We start from the raw sequence: 22,911 nt of genomic DNA, 5'->3' as shown, positions 1-22,911 counted from the left end.
CTAGGATCCCAGAATAGTAGGGTTGGAAGAGGCCTCCAAGGCCGCCGAGTCCAACCCCCTGCTCAGTGCAGGAATCCAAGTCAGAGCATCCCCGACAGATGGCTGCCCGGCCTCGTCTTGAAGGCCTCCAGTGTGGGAGAGCCCACTGTGACCACCAAAAGTCAGGTCTGCCACACAGGTAACCCTGACACATTTTCTAACTATCGTAATCAATAGGCCCGTGGGTCTACAGTCAAGATGTATGAGGCCTTATATGCATATTGGGGGCTTTCTAGCCGTACAGCCCTTCCCAATTTATTTATTTATTTATTTATTTCTATACCGCCCAATAGCCGAAGCTCTCTCCCAAGGCAATATGGATAGCCCAATACATAAAAGACAGGCACAGTGTTGGGGAAGGGTCTTCCCCCAGTCACCAGAGGGGAATCATAGAATCATAGAATAGTAGGGTTGGAAGAGGCCTACAAGGCCACCGAGTCCAACCCCCTGCTCAGTGCAGGAATCCAAGTCAGAGCATCCCTACAGAATCATAGAATAGTAGGGTTGGAAGGGGCCTACAAGGCCACCGAGTCCAACCCTCTGCTCAGTGCAGGAATCCAAGTCAGAGCATCCCTGACAGATGGCTGCCCGGCCTCATCTTGAAGGCCTCCCATGTGGGAGAGCCCACTGTGACCACCAAAAGTCAGGTCTGCCACGCAGGTAACCCTGACACAGTTCCTAACTATTGTAATGAATACTCCTGTGGGTCTACAGTCAAGATGTATGAGGCCTTATATGCATATTGGGGGCTTTCTAGCCATAGAGCCCTTCCCAATTTATTTATTTATTTATTTCATGTATTCCATTTCTACACCGCCCAATAGCCAAAGCTCTCTCCCAAGGCAATATGGACAGCCCAATACATAAAAGACAGGCACAGTGTTGGGGAAGGGTCTTCCCCCAGTCACCCGAGGGGAAGATGTGTTCGTTGATCGCAGTAGGGACAAGGAGGAGTCTTGCAGGGCCTCATCCGTTTCTGAGTCTTTACGGTGTCACAAGGCTCCTCGTTATTTCTCCGAATCTGAATCATTTTTCTAAATAACAGATCCATCCTTGGCTGGGATTAGCAATGGCCGCCTGAGATCCCTGTCTACCACCAAGATTTTCATGTGTCAGGTCAGGTTAGCCAATGTCAGGGGACCCCCTGCTCCTGCCGTCCAGCATGGGCAAATCCGTCTTCAGAGATTGGCCTACCTGTCTTAGTGTAACTGAGCTCAGCAGGCCCCCTACGTCCATACCCAGAAGAGTCCCCTTACCTGGGGGATCTTGTAGATGCCCATTAAAGATGCGATCTCCCTAGGGGACAGGGAGTCAAGACCCCCAATAATGGAGAGCAGTTTATCCTGCCTGTCACATTTATAATTGGGAATCATTTGCCCCCGAGTGGGAAGAAGAGAGAGGCTGTTCACATGCATCCATCTGGCCAGGCCCTTGTGTCACAGATTCGGAAGCCAAGTGTCGTGTTGGGAAGGAGAGCCGGATCCTGGTTGATCTCAGGGATTGCGAACGCCAAGGCCAGGAAGGGCTGGTAGTTCCTGCCCATTGACCTGCGATGGTGAGAGCGACATTGGGAGGTAGGTGAGGATCACAACCGAACTGTTGAGAAGTGGAGCGTTAGAAAGTCAATCTGGTTCAACCCTCTCTGAAGGAAAAAAAAAAAAAAAAGACTAAAGAGCTCTCCATGAAGGTTCAGAGTGAAATTCAGATTGTCCTATTTTCACACAGAGTCACACAGTCCTGCTAGCTGCATTTTAGAAGGACATCTGAAGAGCTCTGCTAGATCAGAGACTGAATTCAGCACATTTACAATGTCTTAGAGGGTGAGATGGCTAGATAGCATCACCGATGCAATGAATATGGACTAGAATATGGCTGAGATGGCTAGATTGCATCACTGATGCAATGAATATGGACTTGAATATGGATGAGATGGCTAGACAGCATCACTGATGCAATGAATATGGACTTGAATATGGATGAGATGGCTAGGTAGCATCACTGATGCAATGAATATGGACTTGAATATGGATGAGATGGCTAGACAGCATCACTGATGCAATGAATATGGACTTGAATATGGATGAGACGGCTAGATAGCATCACTGATGCAATGAATATGGACTTGAATATGGCTGAGATGGCTAGATAGCATCACTGATGCAATGAATATGGACTTGAGCACGCTCCGGGAGAGAGCGCAGGACAGGGAGGCCTAGTGTGGTCCATGGGGTCACGAAGAGCCGGACTGAACGAATGAACAACAACAACAACTTTATTGCCTATTTTCATTGTTTGAGTTCCCCTTTTCTGGACAGAAACGTTTCCAGTGTGGGTTACAGGTAAAGCCAAAATGCAACACTAAAATCTAAATAAGGCCATTTTTAAAAAATTGCCAGGATCCTTCCCAGGGGGCAGCTCTATACTGCATCAGCCTCATCCATTACATTGTCAGAGAGGAATATATGAAGAAGAACATCCGATGAGCCCCATTCCATTGGGACAAGGTGGTTCCATCTAGCTCAGCATCCCGCCTCTGGCGGTGGTCAGCCCAGGGTCTTCCTGGAAGCCCCTCATGAAGCCAACAGGCCTCCTTTCTTCTTCTCCCTCACATAACTGTTGGGAATATGGCAGCCCCATCTGCAAGTTTCTGGAAGGGGGAAGCGCCGCCGTTAGTTAGTTCATGGAAATGTGACCACAGCTGGCCTCAGGATCTCTATCGCCTACCATGTGGTTTCTTGTGATTTCTTCCTTTTGCTCCCCCCCTTCCTTCCTTCCTTCCTTCCTTCCTTCCTTCCTTCCTTCCTTCCTTCCTTCCCTCCCTCCCTCCCTCCCTCCCTCCCTCCCTCCCTCCCTCTCTGACTTCTGCCATTGCTGGGAGCGCATGTCTTTGCTCTCTTACTCTTGCTGATGCAGAAAGCCCTAGGTTCCATCCCCGGCATCTCCAGGTAGGGTGGGGAAAGAGCCCGCTTTGCAACCCAGGAGGGCTGCTGCCCATCAGTGCAGGCAGCAAAGACCAAATGGCCCCATAGCTCTTGCACGCTCTAAAGCAGCTTCTGTCTTGATCAGCTCTTCACTCAGTACAATGAGGACCGGGACATTGTTTTCTATTTAGAGGAAGGGCCGCAGTTCATTGACGGAACACGTTCTTCGAACGCAATGGGTTTCAGTGTTGATCATTCACGTATACAGGCAACCCTGGGAGAGAGAGATGGAGAGATGGAGAGAGAGAGAGAGAGAGAGAGAGAGAGCGCCTTTCTACCACCCAGAAGAGCTAGATATTGAGCTGGAGAGGACAGCGTGTTTGACTCAGCAGTCAGCCTGCCATTACTCCTGACCTCTGGGAATGTGTCTGATTCCTTTTGCAGCAAACGTAAGACATCAGCCAATCTGTGCAGGCAGTATTGAGCTCATGGCACCAAGGCTCTCACATGACTTAAAGCAGCTACCTGCTTAAATCGTCCCTTTATTCAGAACCATGAGGGCTGGAAACTTGCTTTCGCATTAGCCAAAGGAGCCAAAGGGCATCCGCTCTGCACACGGAAGCCCCCAGGTTCAGCGCCCCGCAGGATTTCTAGGTGGGACAGGGAAGGAAAGACCCTGCCACGCAGAGCAGGAGAGAATGGACTAGATGGACCTTTGGTCTGTCTCAGGAGAAGGACGCTTTCCGAGTTGCTCCGCCAGTTTCGCTTTCCTCTGTTTGCAGAGCAGCTGCAGAGGAGATGCTGAGACGTTTGTGGTCTAGATAGGTCTTCACATCTGTGTCAAATGATACGGATGGATGTGTGATTTTTACAAGTGGCCCACTCTCATGTGGCAAGAACACGTTGTGCACAGAAATGAAGAGTGCGAAGGTAATCGAGCATTGACTTTTTCCTAACTTTTCCCTTCGTGGGATTTCTTCTTGGAGAGCGGAGCTTCTCTCTCATGGTTGCATTTAATGAATACTTTGGTACGTTTCAGGTCAAACACACTGTTCTGGATCATGGGGGTTGGACTTGATGGCCTTGTAGGCTCCTTCCAACCCTACTATACTATTCTATGATCTCCCTCAAAAGGATGCGGCCCACAAAGAACTTCGCACATGCCTGGGCTCCATCTTGGATTCAGGCGCTCAATTTCACGCAGACCGAAGGGCAGAACTTGATGACTAAAGTGAACTCCACCTGCCCCACAGAGAGCCAAAGAGGAATGCAAACATGTTTTTCACCGTTCGAGGTGCAAAGGGAGCCCAGCACTGTGGGGCCCTGCTTCTTCCTCTCCCCTGGTGTTACCAGGGTAATGACAGTAAATCTGCAGGAAGCCCCCATGGATTTCCATCCAGCAAGTCAACAACAGAGAACTCCAGGCCAACACTTGCTTCACATGAATATGCCCTGAGCCCTTCCATGGGGGGCTGGGTTGAAGTCGGATCGTTCAGCATCTGCTCATTGCTTGCCAAGACCTCATTCCCCGGCTGGAGCCTGTCTAGCTGGCTCTCCCTCAGGTTCTGCTTGGACACTGGCCTGGGAGGAAAAGCCTCTTCCTACCGAGGATGGTTCAGCTGCTGCTGCTGCTGCTGTTTTGGAACCGGACTCAGGCCACGCAGGCGATGCTGAGGACCACCTGCCTCTTGGCCAGGCCTTATGAAGTACGAGAAGACTATTACCAGCCAGGAGACTTCATTGTGGGTGGGAATCTACCGCTTGGCGATGTTTATCCTATCTTTTCCCGGGAAATATTGATTCTAGGGCCATCGCGGTTCGTCTATTATACACCGTAAGTTTCTACAGGATGAATCCGGAGCAGACGTCTGCCTGCTTCTCCTTCTGATTCGAGGGCTATGTCTCATGTATGCATTCACCATGTCACTTCAGTTCTGAATTCCTGGCTGTATATGAGATTCTCAGAGTCGTGTCATGAATGGATCCAATGCGTAATGGGAATCAAAGAAGGGGTCTTATTCTGAGCTAGAATAGGCTGGGGACCCGGGGAGACTTTTCCATTCCAGATCCACATCTTTGCAAACCTGGAGAACAACTGTCTTGCCTCTCGAGGCCGTTTGGTGTAAGGGGGGCAGGCAGAGCTAGGCAATAGTCTGGTTCCGTGTGAAGGATCTGGCAGTGACAAAGCCGTGTGTGTGTGTGTGTGTGTGTGTGTGAGCGTGAGCGTGCCACCCGACTGAAAGCATTCCCACGGCTGGGTGCTTCAGACGTCTTGCAGGGTGAGGATGGCGTTCTCTGCTATAAATGTATTTTGTGTGGTTTTTCCAGCAGCAGAACAGGGGGACTGATAATAAAATCCCTGATAAGGAAGACAAGCAGTCTGACAATAGAAGCAGCTCACAAGAGATTGAGACTGAAGCCTTGTGAATCGCTTGGAGATGTTATGATAATAAGCAGAATAAAAGTTCTATAAATACATAAATAAACATTTAGGATGTCCGAGAAATGTGTTTCAGTTCACGCTTCGCTCGAAAATGCCCCGTTTGCGAACGGGAGTGCACGTCCGTTCTCCCGAAACATTTGCACACCCCCAGTCTCGTATCCATGTTTGCAAAATGTGCACTTCGAAAGACTCATGACTTTTGGAACACACAACTTTTGAGATTTGCACAACTTCAGAACTTTTTCCTCTGTTGTAGAAATGTTTTTCCTCTCAGTGGTAAAAGGGAGAACAATTGGGGGGGGGAATGCGTATGCTGAAATGGGATAGATTTGCTGCAAAGCAATTCAGTCACCCAGCATGTGTGTGTGTGTATGTGTGTGTGTGTGTGTGTGTGTGCTAGACAGGATAGGAGAAGCAGCACAATAGAGAAGTGGAATGGTAGAACCTCCACCTTCAGAGGCAGGTCTGCCTGTGAAGTCAAGGCTGCATGGTAGAGTGCAGGGACTCCATGTCTCTCCTCCAGCAAACAGACAAACCGAGGACTTCGGTCCACCACTCTGCCACTGACAGCCATCCAACTGCAAGGTAGTGGTGAAGCCTGAACGAAACACAGTGTAGGATGTTACACCACACGCCTATTGCTTACATAACACATCTGTGAAAAGCCTGCCCCGTAAAAGAAATATTTTCCCAACATTTGGGAGTTTGAGTATACCTGGAAAGTCCATCATACAAGTACAAAACAAACTTTGAAAACAACTAATAATAATAAAGAAAACATGTCCTCTTCCTCACAGAGAGGAAGGCCAGGATCTCTTCTCGATCATCCCAGAGTGCAGGACACGGAAGAATGGGCTCAAGTTGCAGGAAGCCAGATTCCGGCTGAACTCCAGGAGAAACTTCCTGACTGTTAGAGCAATACAGCAATGGAACCCGTTACCTAGGGAGGTGGTGGGCTCTCCCACACTGGAGGCGTTCAAGACGAGGCTGGACACCCACCTGTCAGGGATGCTCTGCATTGAGCAGGGGGTTGGACTGGATGGCCTTGTAGGCCCCTTCCAACCCTTCTATTCTGTTCTGTTCTGTTCTGTTCTGTTCCGTTCCGTTCCGTTCCGTTCCGTTCCATTCCATTCCATTCCATTCGCTTTGATTATGCTAAACAGGTTTTACTAGAAAGCCGCCTGGGCAGTACTTCAGCTCTGAAAGCCTGGACAATAGTAATTGAAATATACAAGCAATAATACCAGAAATGCTGAATTAGATGGCACTTTGATCCAGCAGGGCTCTTGTGATGATATTATGAAATATAGCTCGGTATGCTGTGGTGTATTTCTGTGTGTGTGTGTGTGTGTGTGTGTGTGAGAGAGAGAGAGAGAGAGAGAGAGAGAGAGAGAGATTGTGAATTCTTCGATTTTGGCCTGATGCATTGGTCTTTACTCAGAGACGGTGGAACCAGAAGGACTTTATCTTCTTCTGCTCTCAGAAGTGCCACTGGGATCCCACCGACACTCATTGTCACTCTCACTGCAGGCGAATAACCGCCAACAACCTTCACTACCTTGCCTTGGCATTTGCCATCAAGGAGCTCAACGAGAACCCAGCTCTCCTACCCAATGTGACCCTCGGCTTCCGCATCTATGACCACAGCGATGTTGGAAGATGGATCTACGTGAACACCCTGTCCTTGCTCTCCACACGGGGCCAAACATTTCCGAATTATAAATGCAACAGATGGGATAAACTGCTGTCTGTTGTTGGGGGTCTCGAATCCACATCATCAAGGCAGATGGTGTCTCTAATGGGCACCTTCAAGATTCCTCAGGTAAGCGGGTTCTGCAGAACTCAGGAACACAGAGATGCAAAACCCGGTCTCTGACAACAGTCTCTTGCCCATGCAGTGGGTGTGTGGCACCGCTGTGTTTCCTGGCAGGAGGAGGTGACCTTCCAACTTTGGTCAACCTGCCATATAGTACCCTTAGCGGTAGCCATTCATCTTAGGTCACTACTACATGACGAATCCCAGCCAGCACTGGGATTTCTTTAGAACAATACGATTTGGATTGGGAGACACAAAGAGTGTTGTGACCCCATAAAGACTCGGAAATGAACAAGGTTTCCAAAACTCTGTGTTGCTCTGGCGGCCAAAACCGACTCAGCACACACAGACCACCCACACACACACCATCTAAAATCAGTCAGTGTTTTAGGTATGGGGACACATTTCCATACACAATAGCATTCATTTCAGCCATGTGCCTTAGGCTGTTAGCAGAAGGGTTTTGGAGTGGGGGCACGTTGGAGGTGTCTGATTCAGCCTCACAAACTTTGTGTCCCGTGTTGTAGTCTGTGTCTCCCCAACCATTTCATGAGCTGGGTTTCCAGGTCGCTTTGTTGCTCTGGGTGCAACTGGCCCACACAGCTGCCATGTGTTGATATACTTGAGTTGTGCCTCCTGAGATAATTCTGAGGAATTTGGGAGGTGCTCAAAAGTCCCCAAATTGCTTGTGAAGGTTCTTTATTTTTGCCATACTCACCAAGGCCCATTCATTGCAATGGTAAGAAGTGTGTTGGGCCTACCTTCACAGCAGCCCTGACATTTGGATGAAAACCACACCCACGGGGGCATAGAGTCAGCTCAGAGCTCCAGCTTACCTTGAGTAGTCCATTTTTGAAATGACCGTCTTCCTCCAAGGTAACACTTCAGGCCTCTGACGTAGGCCTTAGTCCATGCAAGCTTACACAGTTGGAATGGGCTAGTCCTTGAAATGCCACAAACCTCTTCATTGTTTTTGCTGCTACGGACTAACACAGCCACCCCCCTGGAAATTCCTTCCCACAGCTCATGTTTGGTGTCTTTGAACCTGTCCAGAGGGAGAAAATGGTCTTTCCTTCCTTCTTCCGCATTGATCCCAATGAAATGCCTCAATTTGAGGGCTTAGTCAGGCTGCTCCTGCATTTCCATTGGAACTGGATTGGGCTGTTTGCTTCTGAGGATGACCGTGGTGAACATTTCATCCAGACACTGACACCAATGCTCATACAGAATGACATCTGTGTGGCTTTCACTGGTACGGTCCCTATGACGTATGCTCCTCTTTTTACAGAACTGATCGATTCCGATACTTGGGATGAGTTGCAAGTGATGATTCTCTTTGGGAACTCCAAGATCTTAAAAAATCTTGGATGGGCAATGGCAGGAAATGAATATTTTACCAAGACCTCATTTAGGAAGGTTTGGATCTTCACACCACATTTGGAGGTTGCTGGGAGAGCATCCAGCTTCGGCCGTCTTGATCTGACACCTTTCCATGGTGCTTTGCACTTCATGGTCCACAGAAGGAATGTGCCAGCTTTCAAACATTTCTTCTGGGATTTACATCCACTCCAACCACAAGGAGACGTCTTTCTCCATAAATGGTGGGAATATGAATTTGACTGTCAGGTCCTGAAACCAGGCCAACCCATCTACTGGGCAGACAAGAGGTGCACAGGGGAAGAGAAATGGGAGGACCTGCCAGGCCCCATGTTTGACATGAGCATGACCGGTCGCAGCTACAGTATCTACAATGCCGTCTATTCCATGGCACACGCGTTGCATGCCATGGCTTCACCTGAATCTCAACATGCATGGATGGGAGATGGCAGGAGACTTCTGAACGTCCAGCCATGGCAGGTAACATCCTCCTTCAGAACTGGATCTCTCATATAAAGTGCCTGGTTGAATTTTTACCATCCGGGATTGGAAGTGGTTTTACCATCAGGTACCGGAAGCAAATGGCCAGTCTGGGAGAAGCTGTATTAGTTCACACTAATGTTCCTAAGGAAAAGATTCCCCATAGATATCCTGTCAGGGCCACCATTTCCCTGGAGCGAGTTTAGGAAGAGAGTAGACAGTAGCAGAGACTTTTTGTACTTCTGTGCCAAGAATGTGTGTAGGTATTTGGGAACAAGGAGGGAGGATTCAAGCAAGCCCCCATGACATACAGCGCAGGTCTCTAAAGCAGCACTGATCCGCTCCCAAACTTTGCAGTATCAGACAGCAGGATTCTCCCCCCCCCCACGCTCCTTTTTGCCAGCCAGCAGCTGAAACTTAGATCTTGTTGTCTTTGCTGATAAGACCCTGCTCCTTCTCGTGCCCACACAGAGATAGCAGGATGTGTTGAAGCAAGCAGACATGAGCCAAAAGGCTCCAAGGGCTATAGGAGAATTTAATTTCCACTTACAAAACATGCAAAAATGCCCTGCTCACCACCCCAAACGGGAGTGTGAGCAGGAGAACGTGCTCTCCCAAAACATTTGCAACTTCTCGAACTGGTGCTCACTTTTGAAAATACATGCTTTTGGAAGAGAAAACAGTTCGCAATTGCACAACTTTGCAAATGCACCATTTCGCCCTTTAGTCTACAGAGGAAATTTGTGCAACTTTAGAAATGTATGCAAATGCGAGATTCATTCTTCTTGTTTTGTTGCACAACTTTCCCGTTCATGCAAAATCAAAAGCGAGCACAAACCAAGGAGAGGAAAATATCGGGCTTGGGCTGGTGAATTCCCACATCACTTGTTCCCCCATCCCTATGCTGGACATGTATATTTTTACAGTTAGTGGCGGAGAAAGGGTGCGTTGGAGCAAGAAGGAGCCAAGCAACCCCCCGAAAACACTGGGTAAGCGGCTTCTCACGGCTAGTGCCCAGTGAAGAAGCATCTTAAGTATTAAACCCCACAACAGAATACAGAACCAAGCAATCCCCAAGCTGAATGGCAGGCACAGTACGTTAGAAGACTTCAGACCCCCCTCACCGTCCCGAGAACCAGTCAGCCCATTTTCCAAGGACCTCTTACATTTCAGATTCTTGGCTCTTTGAAGACCGTCCGCTTTAACAACAGCGCTGGAGATGAAGTCTATTTCACCGATAATTCTGAGATGTCCTCTAGTTACGATATTGTGAACTGGATTTTCCTTCCAAATCACACTTTTGCCCCTGCGAAAGTCGGATGGCTGCATCCAGACGCTCCCCCAGGACAAGACTTCACCATTAACTCTGACGCAATCATCTGGCCTGCAGAGGTGGAGTTGAATCTTCTGGGGTCATGGGAGAAGTAAGGGATGTTGCAGTCTGTCCTTTGAGAACAGAAGTCTTTCTAGATGAGACCAACGTCTTTTTCAGTCCAGGGTGCAGGGTGCTGGTATCGCCCAATGGCCAAACACAATCTTTGTAGGCAGGAAGGTCCAGCTTTAGTCCCCACATCTGCACATAGGCTGGAGAAAGTCCTCTGTCGAAAACCCTGGAGAGCTGCTGGAATTCATGCAGACTTTACCAGACTAGGTGGACCAAGTGTCTAACTCGTTAGAAAGCAGCTTCCAACTTAGATGTGTGTGTGTATGCATGCATGCATGCATGCATACATCTCTCTCTCTCTCTCTCTCTCTCTCTCTGTGAATATATATAATCACCCTTGAATACGATAGTTCTGAGTCACTTCGACCCTCCTCAATTGGTGAAACATCTGTCATGTAATGGGAACTTGAGTCATTCTGAATCTAGCTTGGTGCAATTTCTGTCATCTGGATATCCTGAATTATTTGTCTTCTGCTTTTAAGGAGCCCCCCTTTGCGAGGTGTGTGCAGAGGTGCCATCCAGGACACTGGCAAAAAGATCCAGAGGAGAAGCCGGTTTGCTGCTACAGATGTGATCGTTGCCCAGAAGGGACGATTTCTACCTGGACAGGTAGCTCCAAGTCTGGGAGCCATGTAGGATGTACTGGGGCAAGAGCCATGTAGGATGTACAGGATGTACTGGGGCAAGAGTGGAGCTGGGAGAAGAGCGTAATCTAGACAAGGAGTCTGCCCCAGGAATGGATTTTTTTCGGTTAATTCCATTCCAGATTGCATATTTCTGTGATTTCCTTGTTTGCAAAGTATTCAGAATTTCCTGAAGAAATCTTCTATGTCTATGTCTACTAATGCTCGCAAAAACAGTATCTGGAACTTCCTGATTGCCATTGGCTCACCTTTCCAGGGGTACGTTGTTTTGGCATCAGGTCTGAAGCTGTTTGGGTGGCACACTGATCCGGGCAGAGGGCTGGTCATCCTTTTAACAACTGGAGCTTGTAACCCCAGTGTCAGACAGATAGCCCCTTTTTCTGTAGTGTTTTCCAGAACCTGCTTCCCATCTTCTACCCCAACTCATGTCCTCAGCCCTCAATCTAAAGAAAATGACAGATGTTGGTTGGTTGGTTGGTTGGTGGGTGGGTTGCTTGGTTGCTTGGTTTACTGGTGCATTCAGAAGGCGCTGCAGGTGACAGATTGTGGCTCACTTGTTCGTTCCCAGATTTTCATTTTTGCTTACAGAATTTGGGTTTTCCTTCATTGCACGCTATTGAGCATGAGTCTGATATCAGGGAGTGTCATGTGAAAAGAAGGCATTTTGCACCTTTTCTGACTCGGTTCGTATAAAATATGTTGCCAAAGCTTACAGAGAGGGCCAGGAAAGGGAGTTTCTGCACTTTGGTGTACAATAAACTTCCGAAAGGAGAATTCCACCGACTCCCTTGTGGGCTGATCTGGCGCCAGCATCTGTGTCATGTTCAAGATACTTCATTCGTTGTTATTCATTGCAGATGCTGCTCGCTGTACTCACTGCCCAGAAGATCAATACCCTAATGAGAACCAAGACCAGTGTATTCCCAGAACTATTCATTTCCTTTCGTATCAAGAGACACTTGGATTCATTTTAGCAACTCTTGCTGCTTTCCTCACTCTGATCACTGTCCTAGTGCTGGCAACGTTCATGAAACATCACGACACACCAATAGTCAAAGCAAACAACCGAGACCTCACCTATGTCCTCCTCATCTCCCTCCTGCTCTGCTTCCTCTGCTCCTTCTTGTTCATCGGTCAACCCACAAACATCACTTGTCTTCTCCGACAAGCAGCTTTCGGCATAATTTTCTCTTTGGCCGTTTCTTCCATGTTGGCCAAAACTGTCACCGTGGTTTTGGCCTTCATGGCTACCAAGCCAGGAAATGTGGCCAGAAAACTCTTGGGGAGACAATTGACCAGCTCCATTGTCCTGTTCTGTCCCCTTGTGCAAGGTGTGATCTGTGCTGTCTGGCTGGCAACCTCTCCCCCATTCCCAAACCTGGACTTCCATTCCCTGGCTGGAGAGATCATCGTGGAATGTCAGGAAGGCTCGGTCACCATGTTTATCAGTGTCTTGGCTTACATGGGTTTCCTGGCTCTCATCAGCTTCACAGTGGCTTTCCTAGCAAGGAAATTGCCGGACAGCTTTAATGAAGCCCAGTTGATCACCTTCAGCATGCTGGTGTTTTGTAGCGTGTGGGTCTCCTTCGTGCCAACTTACCTGAGCACCAAGGGTAAGTCTATGGTGGCCGTGGAGATCTTCTCCATCTTGGCCTCTGCGGCTGGTCTCCTGGGTTGCATCTTTCTCCCCAAATGCTACATTATTCTCCTGAGGCCCAATCTCAATTCCAAGGATCATCTAATAAGGAGGAAGATTCTGTGATTTTTACTACTGTAGAGAATTCACGGTGAATTCATTGTCCAGTCCCTCCGTCACATTTCCCCATGCTATGTATCCTTACAGGAGTTATTGTACTTTATCTTGTTTAAAAATACATCTATCCAATCAAGTCCATTGTTTCTGTACATGGTTTATTTACTGGTCATATATTGGTTTGTTTGTTTGTTTCAAGTGTGGTGTAGTGGTTAGAGCACCGGACTGGAACCTGGGAGATGTGGGTTCCAGTCCCCACTCGGCCATGAAGCTCCCTGGGTGGCTTTGGGCCACTCACTGACTCTGCGCCTAACTTACCTCACACGGTTGTTGTGAAGATGAAATGGAGGGGAGATAGATGCCCATGGAAGCTGCCTCGGGTTACCTGCAAGAGGAAAAAGCGCAGGATATAAATGTAAGAATAACCAATGTAGTAGTAGTAGAAGTAGGAATAGTAGGAGGAATACTGACAGTAATAATCCAAATATCTGGGACTAGGACTAAGCAGCAAGGTGGCCAAGCTTGGTGGTTATACCAAATTATTTAGTATAATAAGTTAATTTTTGTGAACCGCGCAGAGAGCTTCGGCTATTGGGCAGTATAGAAATAAATAAATAAATAAATAAATAAATAAAAAGTTGCTATCATTAAACAATCTGGTATAGTTGAAACAAAGAGGGATTGCAAAGAGCTCCAGAAGGGTCACTCCATAGTGGGAAAATGGACATCAACATGGCAAATGCAGTTCTATGTAAGCAAGTGTAAAGTGATGCACATTGGGGTGGAGATGGGGGGGGTAATCCCAGCTTCACTTGTATGCTCGTGACTGACAAAGACAGAGATCTTGGGCTTCTGGTCGACAGTTTGATAACAATGTCAACCCAGTGTGCAGCTGCTATGAAAAAAGGCACATCCCACATTTTCCAAGGCATAATTAGGAATGGGATCGACTTGGCTATGGGGATGGGGAAATGCTGCAGGGCATTGATGCTTCAACACACTCAACCCCCCCCCCCACCTCGATCCATGACTTTCCGGTTCAAGTCAGGCCAAGAGTGTATAAGGACAGTAATTCCACATCTTCTCAGGCAATTTCTGCCGATTCAAACAAAAAGGAAAGCGCAAACTTCCCAGTTACACAGGATTCTTTGGGAAACTGGATCAGAAGTATGCCTTATCATGCACTCAGGAATTTCCTTTAATTCTTTTTTTTTTAATCACAGAAGCTTCCACACTGCTATACTTTCTCCTGAACTGTCCAGTCCTTACTTCCTACAAGTAAGGTGTGCATTATCTGGGCCCTGTCTATGTGGCACCACTTTCAGCCTTCACTCCATCACGACTGTGCAGCATCTCAGCTTTGAACTAGCTTCTGCTGGGTTCCACTCACGATTGACTGCGGGCTTCCCTAACAGACTCTGCTGTGCCCTTTTTTAGCTATTATCTTTTAATGCGCAGCCATGCAGTCTGGTGCAACACTTATGTAGCTGTTTTGTACTTTGAGGGTTCTGTTGTGTCTGTCCATCCCTTGTTAGATAAATCGTGGGCGATCTGTGCTCCTTCATTTCCATGCCATCTGTTTGCCAGTTCCCAAGCCTGAAACTCTCGCGACAGTTCCCACTCACAAGGCGTGAGTGGTACATGCCTACCCATCACTCCGAAATGGTGGCTGGAGCGAAACTGGTCCTCCCCCAAGCCCCCCCACCAGCCCTTGGCACTGAGTCTGAAAGCAACCACTGCGAAGCTACGGAGCTGCCAAAATGTGCAAAAGTGTGATCAAATAAATGAGAATGCCTCTCCGTCCCCTTGAACTGCACAGCTGCGAAGGGACGGGGGGAGTAAAGGGGCGTCGCAGGCCAACTCAAGCACTACGCATGCCCACAACACTCCCCCCGCAAAATGCGACGTCGGTTTGGGGAAGGGACAGACGGCTCGCAACCGTGGGGAACCCGCAGCAGATTGAAAACATCCCAGCAAAGCGCTTCCATGGAAATCCGCATTTCCCAGGAGAAAACCACGGATGGCTGTGAAGTGGCGACTGTGCTGTCTGTCCTGAGGGACCTTGATTTGCAGCCGCCCCGGAGTAAAATCCTTGTGTAGATGGGGCCTTGGAGAGCTTCGGCTATTGGGCAGTACAGAAATAAATACATACATACATACATACATACATACATCATACATACATACATGTCTACTGTGCTGCTTCTCTACTTAGTCTGCTCTGGCAGATGCTTTGTGACGGAGTTTTGGATGCTTTCAGAACAGGAGCACGGATGTCGGGAAGCTTTCAGAACTTGTTCCTACGTTCCAAAGGCCGCTTTTCTCCGTGGCTGTGAGACCATCACATCTTATTTTAATTATTCCCCTTGTTAGCATGGCTGTGTGGGCTCTCTGCTCCCGTCCATTATCTTCAAGTCACCTGGCTCTGTGAAATGGGAGCTATGGATAGAACAAGAGAAGGTGGAAGCAAAGGGGTGCTTCTGTGTGGTCATGTGATTTCTCTCCCCCACCCCTGGCATGCCTCGTGCCTCAGTTTTCTCCTTCTGTGGTATGGGTTGGGGATTCAAACACTGTTCCCTATCCACAGATCCCCCTTGGCTCCACCTCTCATGACCTCTTGCTTCTGCCTCTGCTGACATGCCCCCTCCCCACCCTTCGGACTAACCACCGGCCTCCACTGCATAGCAGTGGTGTTTCAAATTATGCATGGTCAGAGAAAGTGGATAGGAAGACACTGTCCTCCCTCTCTCCAAAGCTAGAACCCAACGGGGTCATCCTGCGAAGCTGATTGGTGGGAGATCCGGGACCGGGAAAAGGAAAAAGTCCTCCACGCAGCGCGCCGTTAAACTATGGAATTCGCTGCTGCAGGAGGGAACGACGGCCACTAATTTGGATGCCTTTAAAGGGCCCTGGACCACTTCATGGAGGACCATGGAATCAAAGGCGACTAGCCATGATGGTTCTATCTATCTCCGGTAGCAGAGTCAGCCTGCCTATTTGGATTGGTTGCTGGGGAACATGGGCAGGAGAGTGCTCCTGCACTCATGTCCTGCTTGTGAATTCCTCGTGGGCGGCTGGTTGACCACCATGTGAATAGAAGGCTAGACCCTTGGACTGATCGGGCATGCCTCTTCTTATATTCATATTAGAGATGGGGCTTCAATGTTCGGAAGCACTGTACCTCCGATCGCAAAGACAGACAGAGAGAGGAAGACAGAGACAGACAGACAGACAGACAGACAGACAGCAGTGTGTGTGTATGTGTGTGTGTGTGTGTGTGTACTCACACCCCCCCCCCCTTGGGGAGACATTTGCTTTGCAAGAACCAAGTCAACTCAATCATCAAAAAACCTGCCGGCTGAAAAGACCAGACCATAAGGCCACGTCACGTTGGTCCAAACTCCACACAGCCAGGAAATGGGAAGCGAAGGCTGATGCCCCATCTGACATGCCCCATTTCCAGTCGTGATGGCTCTCTTCAAGTCCTTGGAATGGGGTCACAGAGAGGAAAGCCAGGAGCTCTTCTCCATCGTCCCGGAGTGCGGGACAGGGGGAGCAAACAGGAGTTGGCCAGGGGAGTTGCAGTGGTTGAAGAGACAAAGGAGACAAAGGAGACAGAGGCTAAGAGGTAAGTGGGTTGCAGGAAGCCCAGGGCGCTGCCCTTTATCCTTCTGACTGGCTGTGAGCTCACCAGGAGCTTCTGAGAGCTCCAACTGAATTGGAGGGGTGTGGCCTGAGTACTCCCAGCAGCTGACTGGGCGGGAAGCTTCAGTCTGTTTCCCGCCTCCCAGCTGAGAAGAGCAGAGCAGAGCAAGCTGCTCCAGCTGGTCCAGGGACTACAGAAGCAGGCAAGCTCCCAGAGAGCGAGCGACCAGAGCGAGCGGACAGGGGGAGCAAACAGGAGTTGGCCAGGGGAGTTCGGCAGGGGAGGTCAAGGGGGAGGCCCCTAACATTTTTTTTTAACTAACTTTTTCCCATTTATTTGTCTTGTAACACACACTTCCACACCAGTGGGACTCTGCTTTTAACCTCTACTGAGTAGAGGAGCAGGCACAGGCTAGTCTAGAACAATCACAAAGCTAGACACAAAAAGGGAAACGGGGCTATGGAAGGACAAGACTCTCCAGTGGTGGTGACCTGCAAGGTGTGTGCCATGTTTGTTTTCTTGCCTGAGAACAACATGGCCTACACCTGCAACAAGTGCAAGTTGATCACGCTGCTGGAGGAAAAAGTAAGTGGACTGGAGCGGCGACTGTCAACCCTCCGGGGAATAAGAGAACACGAAGAGTTCTTGGACAGAATGGGGGAACTACAGCAGCAAAGGGCAGACCAGAAGCTTGAAGAGCAACAGCAAGATGAGGCAGAAGTGGGAAATGCTGAGGAGAAGAAAAATGGAGTAGAGGATACTCCTTGGAAAACGGTGACAGTTAGGAGAAGAAGAACTAGACGCCACTCTGCACCAGTGGAAGCGGTGGAGCTGTGGAACCGATTCCAGGTACTTGCAGATGAGACTGGAGGACAGCCTGCAGAGGAAGAATCACAGGGGAACCTGCATGAGAGTGAGCAAGAGGCTAAAGGTCAGTCAAACAGAGGCGATGAAACCCAGGCCTACAAGAAGAAGAAGAGAAGAGTGGTAGTAGTGGGAGACTCCATGCTGCGTGGGATCGAGACCCAAGTATGTCGCGAAGACCCGTGGACTCGCCAGGTATGTTGTCTCCCGGGAGGACAGATTAGAGACGTGACTGAAAGGTTGCCTGCACTCATAAAGCCCACTGACAGGTATCCCTTTCTTCTCATCCATGTGGGAACAAATGATACCGCCAAGCGGAGCTACGAAGAGATCACGTCAGACTTTGAAGCTTTGGGAAGGAAACTCAAGAACTTTGGGGCCCAGATAGTTTTCTCATCCATCCTTCCAGTAGTTAGAAGAGGGATAGAAAGGGAACGAAAAATACTCCGGGTGAATGACTGGCTACGAAGGTGGTGCCGACGAGAGAGATTTGGATTCTGGGACCACGGGCTATACTTCCTGGAAGATGGGCTGTTGGCTAGGGATGGGTTGCACCTCACAAAGGCTGGGAAGAATGTGTTTGGCCACAGCATGAAGAACTTCATCAGGAGGGCTTTAAACTGAATCCTATGGGGAAGGGAGATGTAATGTTGGGGGTAACAATGGACGTAGGCGCATGCACTGCAATGGAGAGAACAGCGCTGATAGCGCCCAATAATAGTCTTCAGACACATGTAGGAAGAAAGCCAGACTATGAAGCACATGGTCTTCGATGTCTATATACTAATGCCCAGAGTATGGGAAACAAACAGAACGAACTTGAACTCTTAATACAGGAGGGAAATTATGACTTGATAGGTATAACTGAGACTTGGTGGGATGACTCTCATGACTGGAATACAGCAGTTGAAGGATATAACTTGTTCAAAAAGAACAGGAGGAACAGAAAGGGAGGCGGGGTTGCACTGTATGTGAAAAATACATATCTCTGCACAGAAATACAGGAGGAGGAGCTTAGTAGCCCCATCGAGAGCATCTGGGTTGAAATAAATGGAGCAAAGAATAAAAGGAACCTGGTGGTCGGAGTCTACTACCGGCCACCCAATCAAGGAGAAGCCAAGGATGAAACTTTTGAAAAGCAAATAGCCAATGTTTTAAGGAAGCATGATGTAGTAGTAATGGGGGACTTCAATTTCCCCGATATCTGTTGGGAGACAAATTCTGCAAAACATGGCCCCTCCAGGAAATTCCTGACTTGTGTGGCGGATAACTTCCTCCTACAGAAAGTAGAGGAAGGAACTAGAGGATCGGCTATCCTTGACTTGATCCTAACCAACAGAGATGACTTAGTGGATAAAGTAGCAGTTACAGGAACTCTGGGGGAAAGCGACCATGTTGTACTTGAGTTCTTGGTTCTAAGGGAAGCAAAAGCCGAGTGTACTCAAACGCGTACCCTGGATTTTAGGAAAGCTGATTTTAATAAACTCAGAACAATGATCAGTAAGGTCCCATGGCAAACAATGCTAGCGAGAAAAGGAGTCCAAGATGGGTGGGAACTTTTAAAAAAGGAAATTCTCAAGGCACAATCACAGACAATTCCAACAAGAAGAAAAGGTGGAAGACAACAGAAGAAGCCAATGTGGCTTCACAAAAAGCTTAGGGATGACCTGAAAACAAAAAAGGACACATATAGGAAGTGGAAAGAAGGCCAAGTAACAAAGGAAGAGTACAGGCAGGTAGCACAGAATTGCAGGGATGGCGTCAGGAAGGCTAAAGCGGAGAACGAGGTGAGGTTAGCGAGGGATGCTAAAAACAACAAAAAGGCTTTCTTCAGCTACGTGCATAGTAAAAGGCAGAGGAAAGAAATGGTTGTTCAGCTATTAAATAAGGATGGCAAAATGATAACAGATGACAAAGAAAAGGCAGAGGTGCTCAATTCCTACTTTGGCTCAGTCTTCTCCCAAAAGAGGGTCTATGACCCCCCTGGCAAAGGCGAAGTACAGGCTGAAGGGGCAGGATTGCAGCTTGAGATCGACAGGCATATGGTCAAGGAACACTTCATTACTTTGAATGAGTTCAAATCTCCAGGGCCAGATGAACTGCATCCTAGAGTCATAAAGGAACTGGCAGAAGAACTCTCAGAACCGCTGTCTATTCTCTTTGAGAAATCATGGAGGACGGGGGAAGTGCCAGATGACCGGAGGAGGGCGAATGTTGTCCCTATCTTCAAAAAGGGTAAAAAGGAGGAACCTGAGAACTACAGACCAGTCAGTCTGACATCAATCCCTGGGAAAATTCTGGAGCAGATGATAAGCAATCCATCTGGAAGCACCTTGACAACAATGCCGTGATTACTCGAAGCCAACATGGATTTGTCAAGAACAAGTCCTGCCAGACAAATCTGATCTCATTTTTTGATCAAGTCACCTCCCTTGTGGACCGTGGGAGTGCTGTAGACATCATATACCTCGACTTCAGCAAAGCTTTCGACAAAGTGCCCCATGATATCCTGATGAGCAAACTAGCTCGAAGTGGGCTAGATGAAACAACGATCCGGTGGATCCACAGTTGGCTACAGAATCGGACTCAAACTGTGCTTATCAATGGGGCCTTCTCAAGCTGGGGAGAGGTAACGAGTGGGGTACCACAGGGCTCAGTCCTGGGCCCAGTGCTCTTCAACATTTGTATTAATGACTTGGAGGAGAAGGTGCAGGGAATGCTGATCAAAGTTGCAGATGACACAAAATTGGGAGGGATAGCTAATACTTTGGAAGACAGAAACAAAATTCAAAGTGATCTGGATAGACTGGGGTGCTGGGCAGAAAACAACAGAATGGCATTTAATAGGGACAAATGCCAAGTTCTGCACCTAGGAAAAAGGAACCAAATGCACAGTTACAAGATGGGGGATACGTGGCTCAACCACACTACGAGCGAGAAGGATCTTGGAATTGTCGTCGATCACAAGCTGAATATGAGCCAACAATGTGATGTGGCTGCAAAAAAGGCAAATGCTCTTTTGGGCTGCGTTAATAGAAGCATCGCTTCCAAATCCCGGGAAGTACTAGTTCCCCTCTACTCAGCACTGGTTAGGCCTCATCTGGAGTACTGTGTCCAGTTCTGGGCACCACACTTTAAGAAGGATGCAGACAAGCTGGAGAGGGTTCAAAGGAGGGCAACTAAGATGATCAGGGGACTGGAAACAAAGCCCTATGAAGAGAGACTGAAAGAACTGGGCCTGTTTAGCCTTGAGAAGAGAAGACTGAGGGGAGACAGGATAGCGCTCTTCAAGTCCTTGAAAGGTTGTCCCAGAGAGGAAGGCCAGGATCTCTTCTTGATCATCCCAGAGTGCAGGACACGGAATAATGGGCTCAAGTTACAGGAAGCCAGATTCCGGCTGAACATCAGGAAAAACTTCCTGAGTGTCAGAGCAATATGGCAATGGAACCAATTACCTGGGGAGGTGGTAGGCTCTCCCACACTGGAGGCCTTCAAGACGAAGCTGGACAGCCATTTGTCAGGGATGCTCTGACTTGGATTCCTGCATTGAGCAGGGGGTTGGACTCGATGGCCTTGTAGGCCCCTTCCAACTCTTCTGTTCTATGGGTCTATATGGCCCCATAAAGAGAAAACAAGCTTCCCGTCCTCATTTCCATGCATTTATTTATTCCAGCTTACGAGTTGCTGAAGCTCTCAGGCTGACGTATTTAAGAACGGCAGATAGGCTCAGCTGAACGATAAAACTCACCAGCAGCTTTAAGATGCGGAACAATAATTTGAAATGATTTTTAAAGAGAGACCCATCCCAAGCAGCAAACACGTGAAAAGGCTGATTTCAAAGCATGGCATCCATTGCATCCTTACAAGTGGGGAAACACAGCACTTTCAAATTATTTTACAAGGCCCGGAAGAATGGAAAAGAAAGGGCTTTGCTTGGTTCCTAAAAGTCGACAAAGGAAGAACTAGGAGGAACTAGCTAGGGAGGATATCCCACAATGTGGGGCCAGCACAAAAAAGGCCCCACATAGCCAGCTGTGCGATCTCAGTGTGGGAGGGCACTGGAGCGCCTGGCACATCCCCGGTCACCATTTCCCCGCCAGGCGTCACCCTTTCTCTTCGCTCATCATCGAATCACAGTCATGCCGCCCTGTGATGCTACGATCCTTCCAGGGTTTGTACGGCCACTTTGAACTGACGTCTGCTTTGTACGCATACATTCCGTGCTGCGCTTTAAAATAACCCTTTCCCATGTTTCCGCGGCCTGGATATTGATCTCATCTTTCCGCGCTATTTTCAATCATCGCGGCTGTCTTGTTTTTGTGTCTAACATTCCAAGTTCTTTTAGTAGGGGTTCTTGTCGGGTGTTTTGTATTTGCTGTTGTTACTCTGACAGCTTTGGCTGTAGGGTGAGTCATAAATTGGATGGAGGGATGGATGGATGGATGGAAGGATGGAAGGAGAACTATCAACTTATTTTACCTTCATGGGGCTATTGCTCAGTGATGGAGCACCTCCTTTGCCTGGTGGAGGTCCTTGGAAGCCGCTGCCAGTCAGAGGAGACCATCCTGAACTAGATGGATGGGCTATAAGGCAGCATCCCAGTTCTGCTCGGCACACACTTTGGTTGAGCCTCTGTTATTCTAGCTGCAGATTGCCGGGAGCAATTTGGCGCCCCAAACCGGTGGCTCTGTTCGCCATGCAATGGTAAACTCCACAGACTAACGCCCAGCCCTGTTTCCCTCCATTTCCATCGTGTAGGAGACCCCAACTATTTCTCACTCCCCTTTTAGGTGCCTCCCTCGGTGAGGTGCGCGGAGAGGTGCTCTCCGGGACACCAGAGGAAAGTTCCGGAGGGGAAGCCGGCTTGCTGCTACGAATGTGTCCCTTGTTCGGAAGGGACCTTTTCTGACCGGACAGGTCGCGGAGACTTTCAGAGCCTTATTTAAGGAGGAAACACAGGGGACAAGGACGGGATAGGAAAGGTGCAGATCCTGGATGAGGAGCAGAGGATGCCATGTTCTCCATGGATGAAGTCTGGCTTTGGCTTGTGGATGTCCGCAGCTTGACCTGCTTGCAAGGAATACCCTTTTCTGAAGAAACGTTCCATGTTCTTATTCTTCTTATAGCCATCATCATCGTCAACAAGTCCAGGGCACAATCCTATACGGAGAGGCATCAGCCTCCGAAATCGGACCTTGCCGAGCAGCCCTTTCAGGGCAGCTGGAGCACAGGGGTGGCCCTTGCCTCCATGCTCCAGCCGCCCTGCATTTCTGGCTAGATGCCCAATTTCAGCGGTCTAGCCACTGCTTCGGGGAGGGGGAGCGAGGGAGGCCACATGGTTCAGACAAAGCTGTGCCGCGCGGCTTCCGTGGTCCCCTCCCCACTCCAGGGATCGGCTCCCTTACCCTGTCGCCGTGCTCCGTTTCCGAGCGTGAGGACACAGCTGGCAGAGGGAGAACCACGCTGGCTATGGGGGCTCGGGGA

General features: G+C 48.8%; 1 protein-coding gene across 1 annotated transcript; it reads left to right on the top strand.

Annotated features, from left to right (window-relative positions):
• The first annotated feature begins 4,570 nt into the window (after positions 1–4,570).
• LOC146333849 (vomeronasal type-2 receptor 26-like) lies at positions 4,571–12,926 on the top strand. Its single transcript, XM_084825745.1, has 6 exons — positions 4,571–4,702; positions 6,845–7,225; positions 8,243–8,405; positions 8,508–9,076; positions 10,250–10,500; positions 11,975–12,926. The coding sequence occupies exons 1-6, from the start codon at positions 4,571–4,573 to the stop codon at positions 12,924–12,926; spliced, it is 2,448 nt and encodes an 815-aa protein (XP_084681871.1).
• Positions 12,927–22,911: the final 9,985 nt, after the last annotated feature.

This window comes from Heloderma suspectum, chromosome Z (genome assembly GCF_057233095.1).
Source record: "Heloderma suspectum isolate Gila_16-S chromosome Z, 16-S_ref, whole genome shotgun sequence".
In the NCBI taxonomy this organism is placed as follows: Eukaryota; Metazoa; Chordata; class Lepidosauria; order Squamata; family Helodermatidae; genus Heloderma; species Heloderma suspectum.
Note: the sequence above shows the minus strand (reverse complement) of the source record. Positions and strands in the feature narration are given on the sequence as shown.

Excerpts from the sequence above, each read along its gene's own strand:
- LOC146333849 (XM_084825745.1), top strand. The coding sequence starts at position 4,571 with ATGGTTCAGCTGCTGCTGCTGCTGCTGTTTTGGAACCGGACTCAGGCC. Across the intron at positions 7,226-8,242 it reads GCACCTTCAAGATTCCTCAG|CTCATGTTTGGTGTCTTTGA; the intron begins GTAAGCGGGTTC and ends TCCTTCCCACAG. Across the intron at positions 8,406-8,507 it reads TGCTTCTGAGGATGACCGTG|AACTGATCGATTCCGATACT; the intron begins GTGAACATTTCA and ends CTCTTTTTACAG.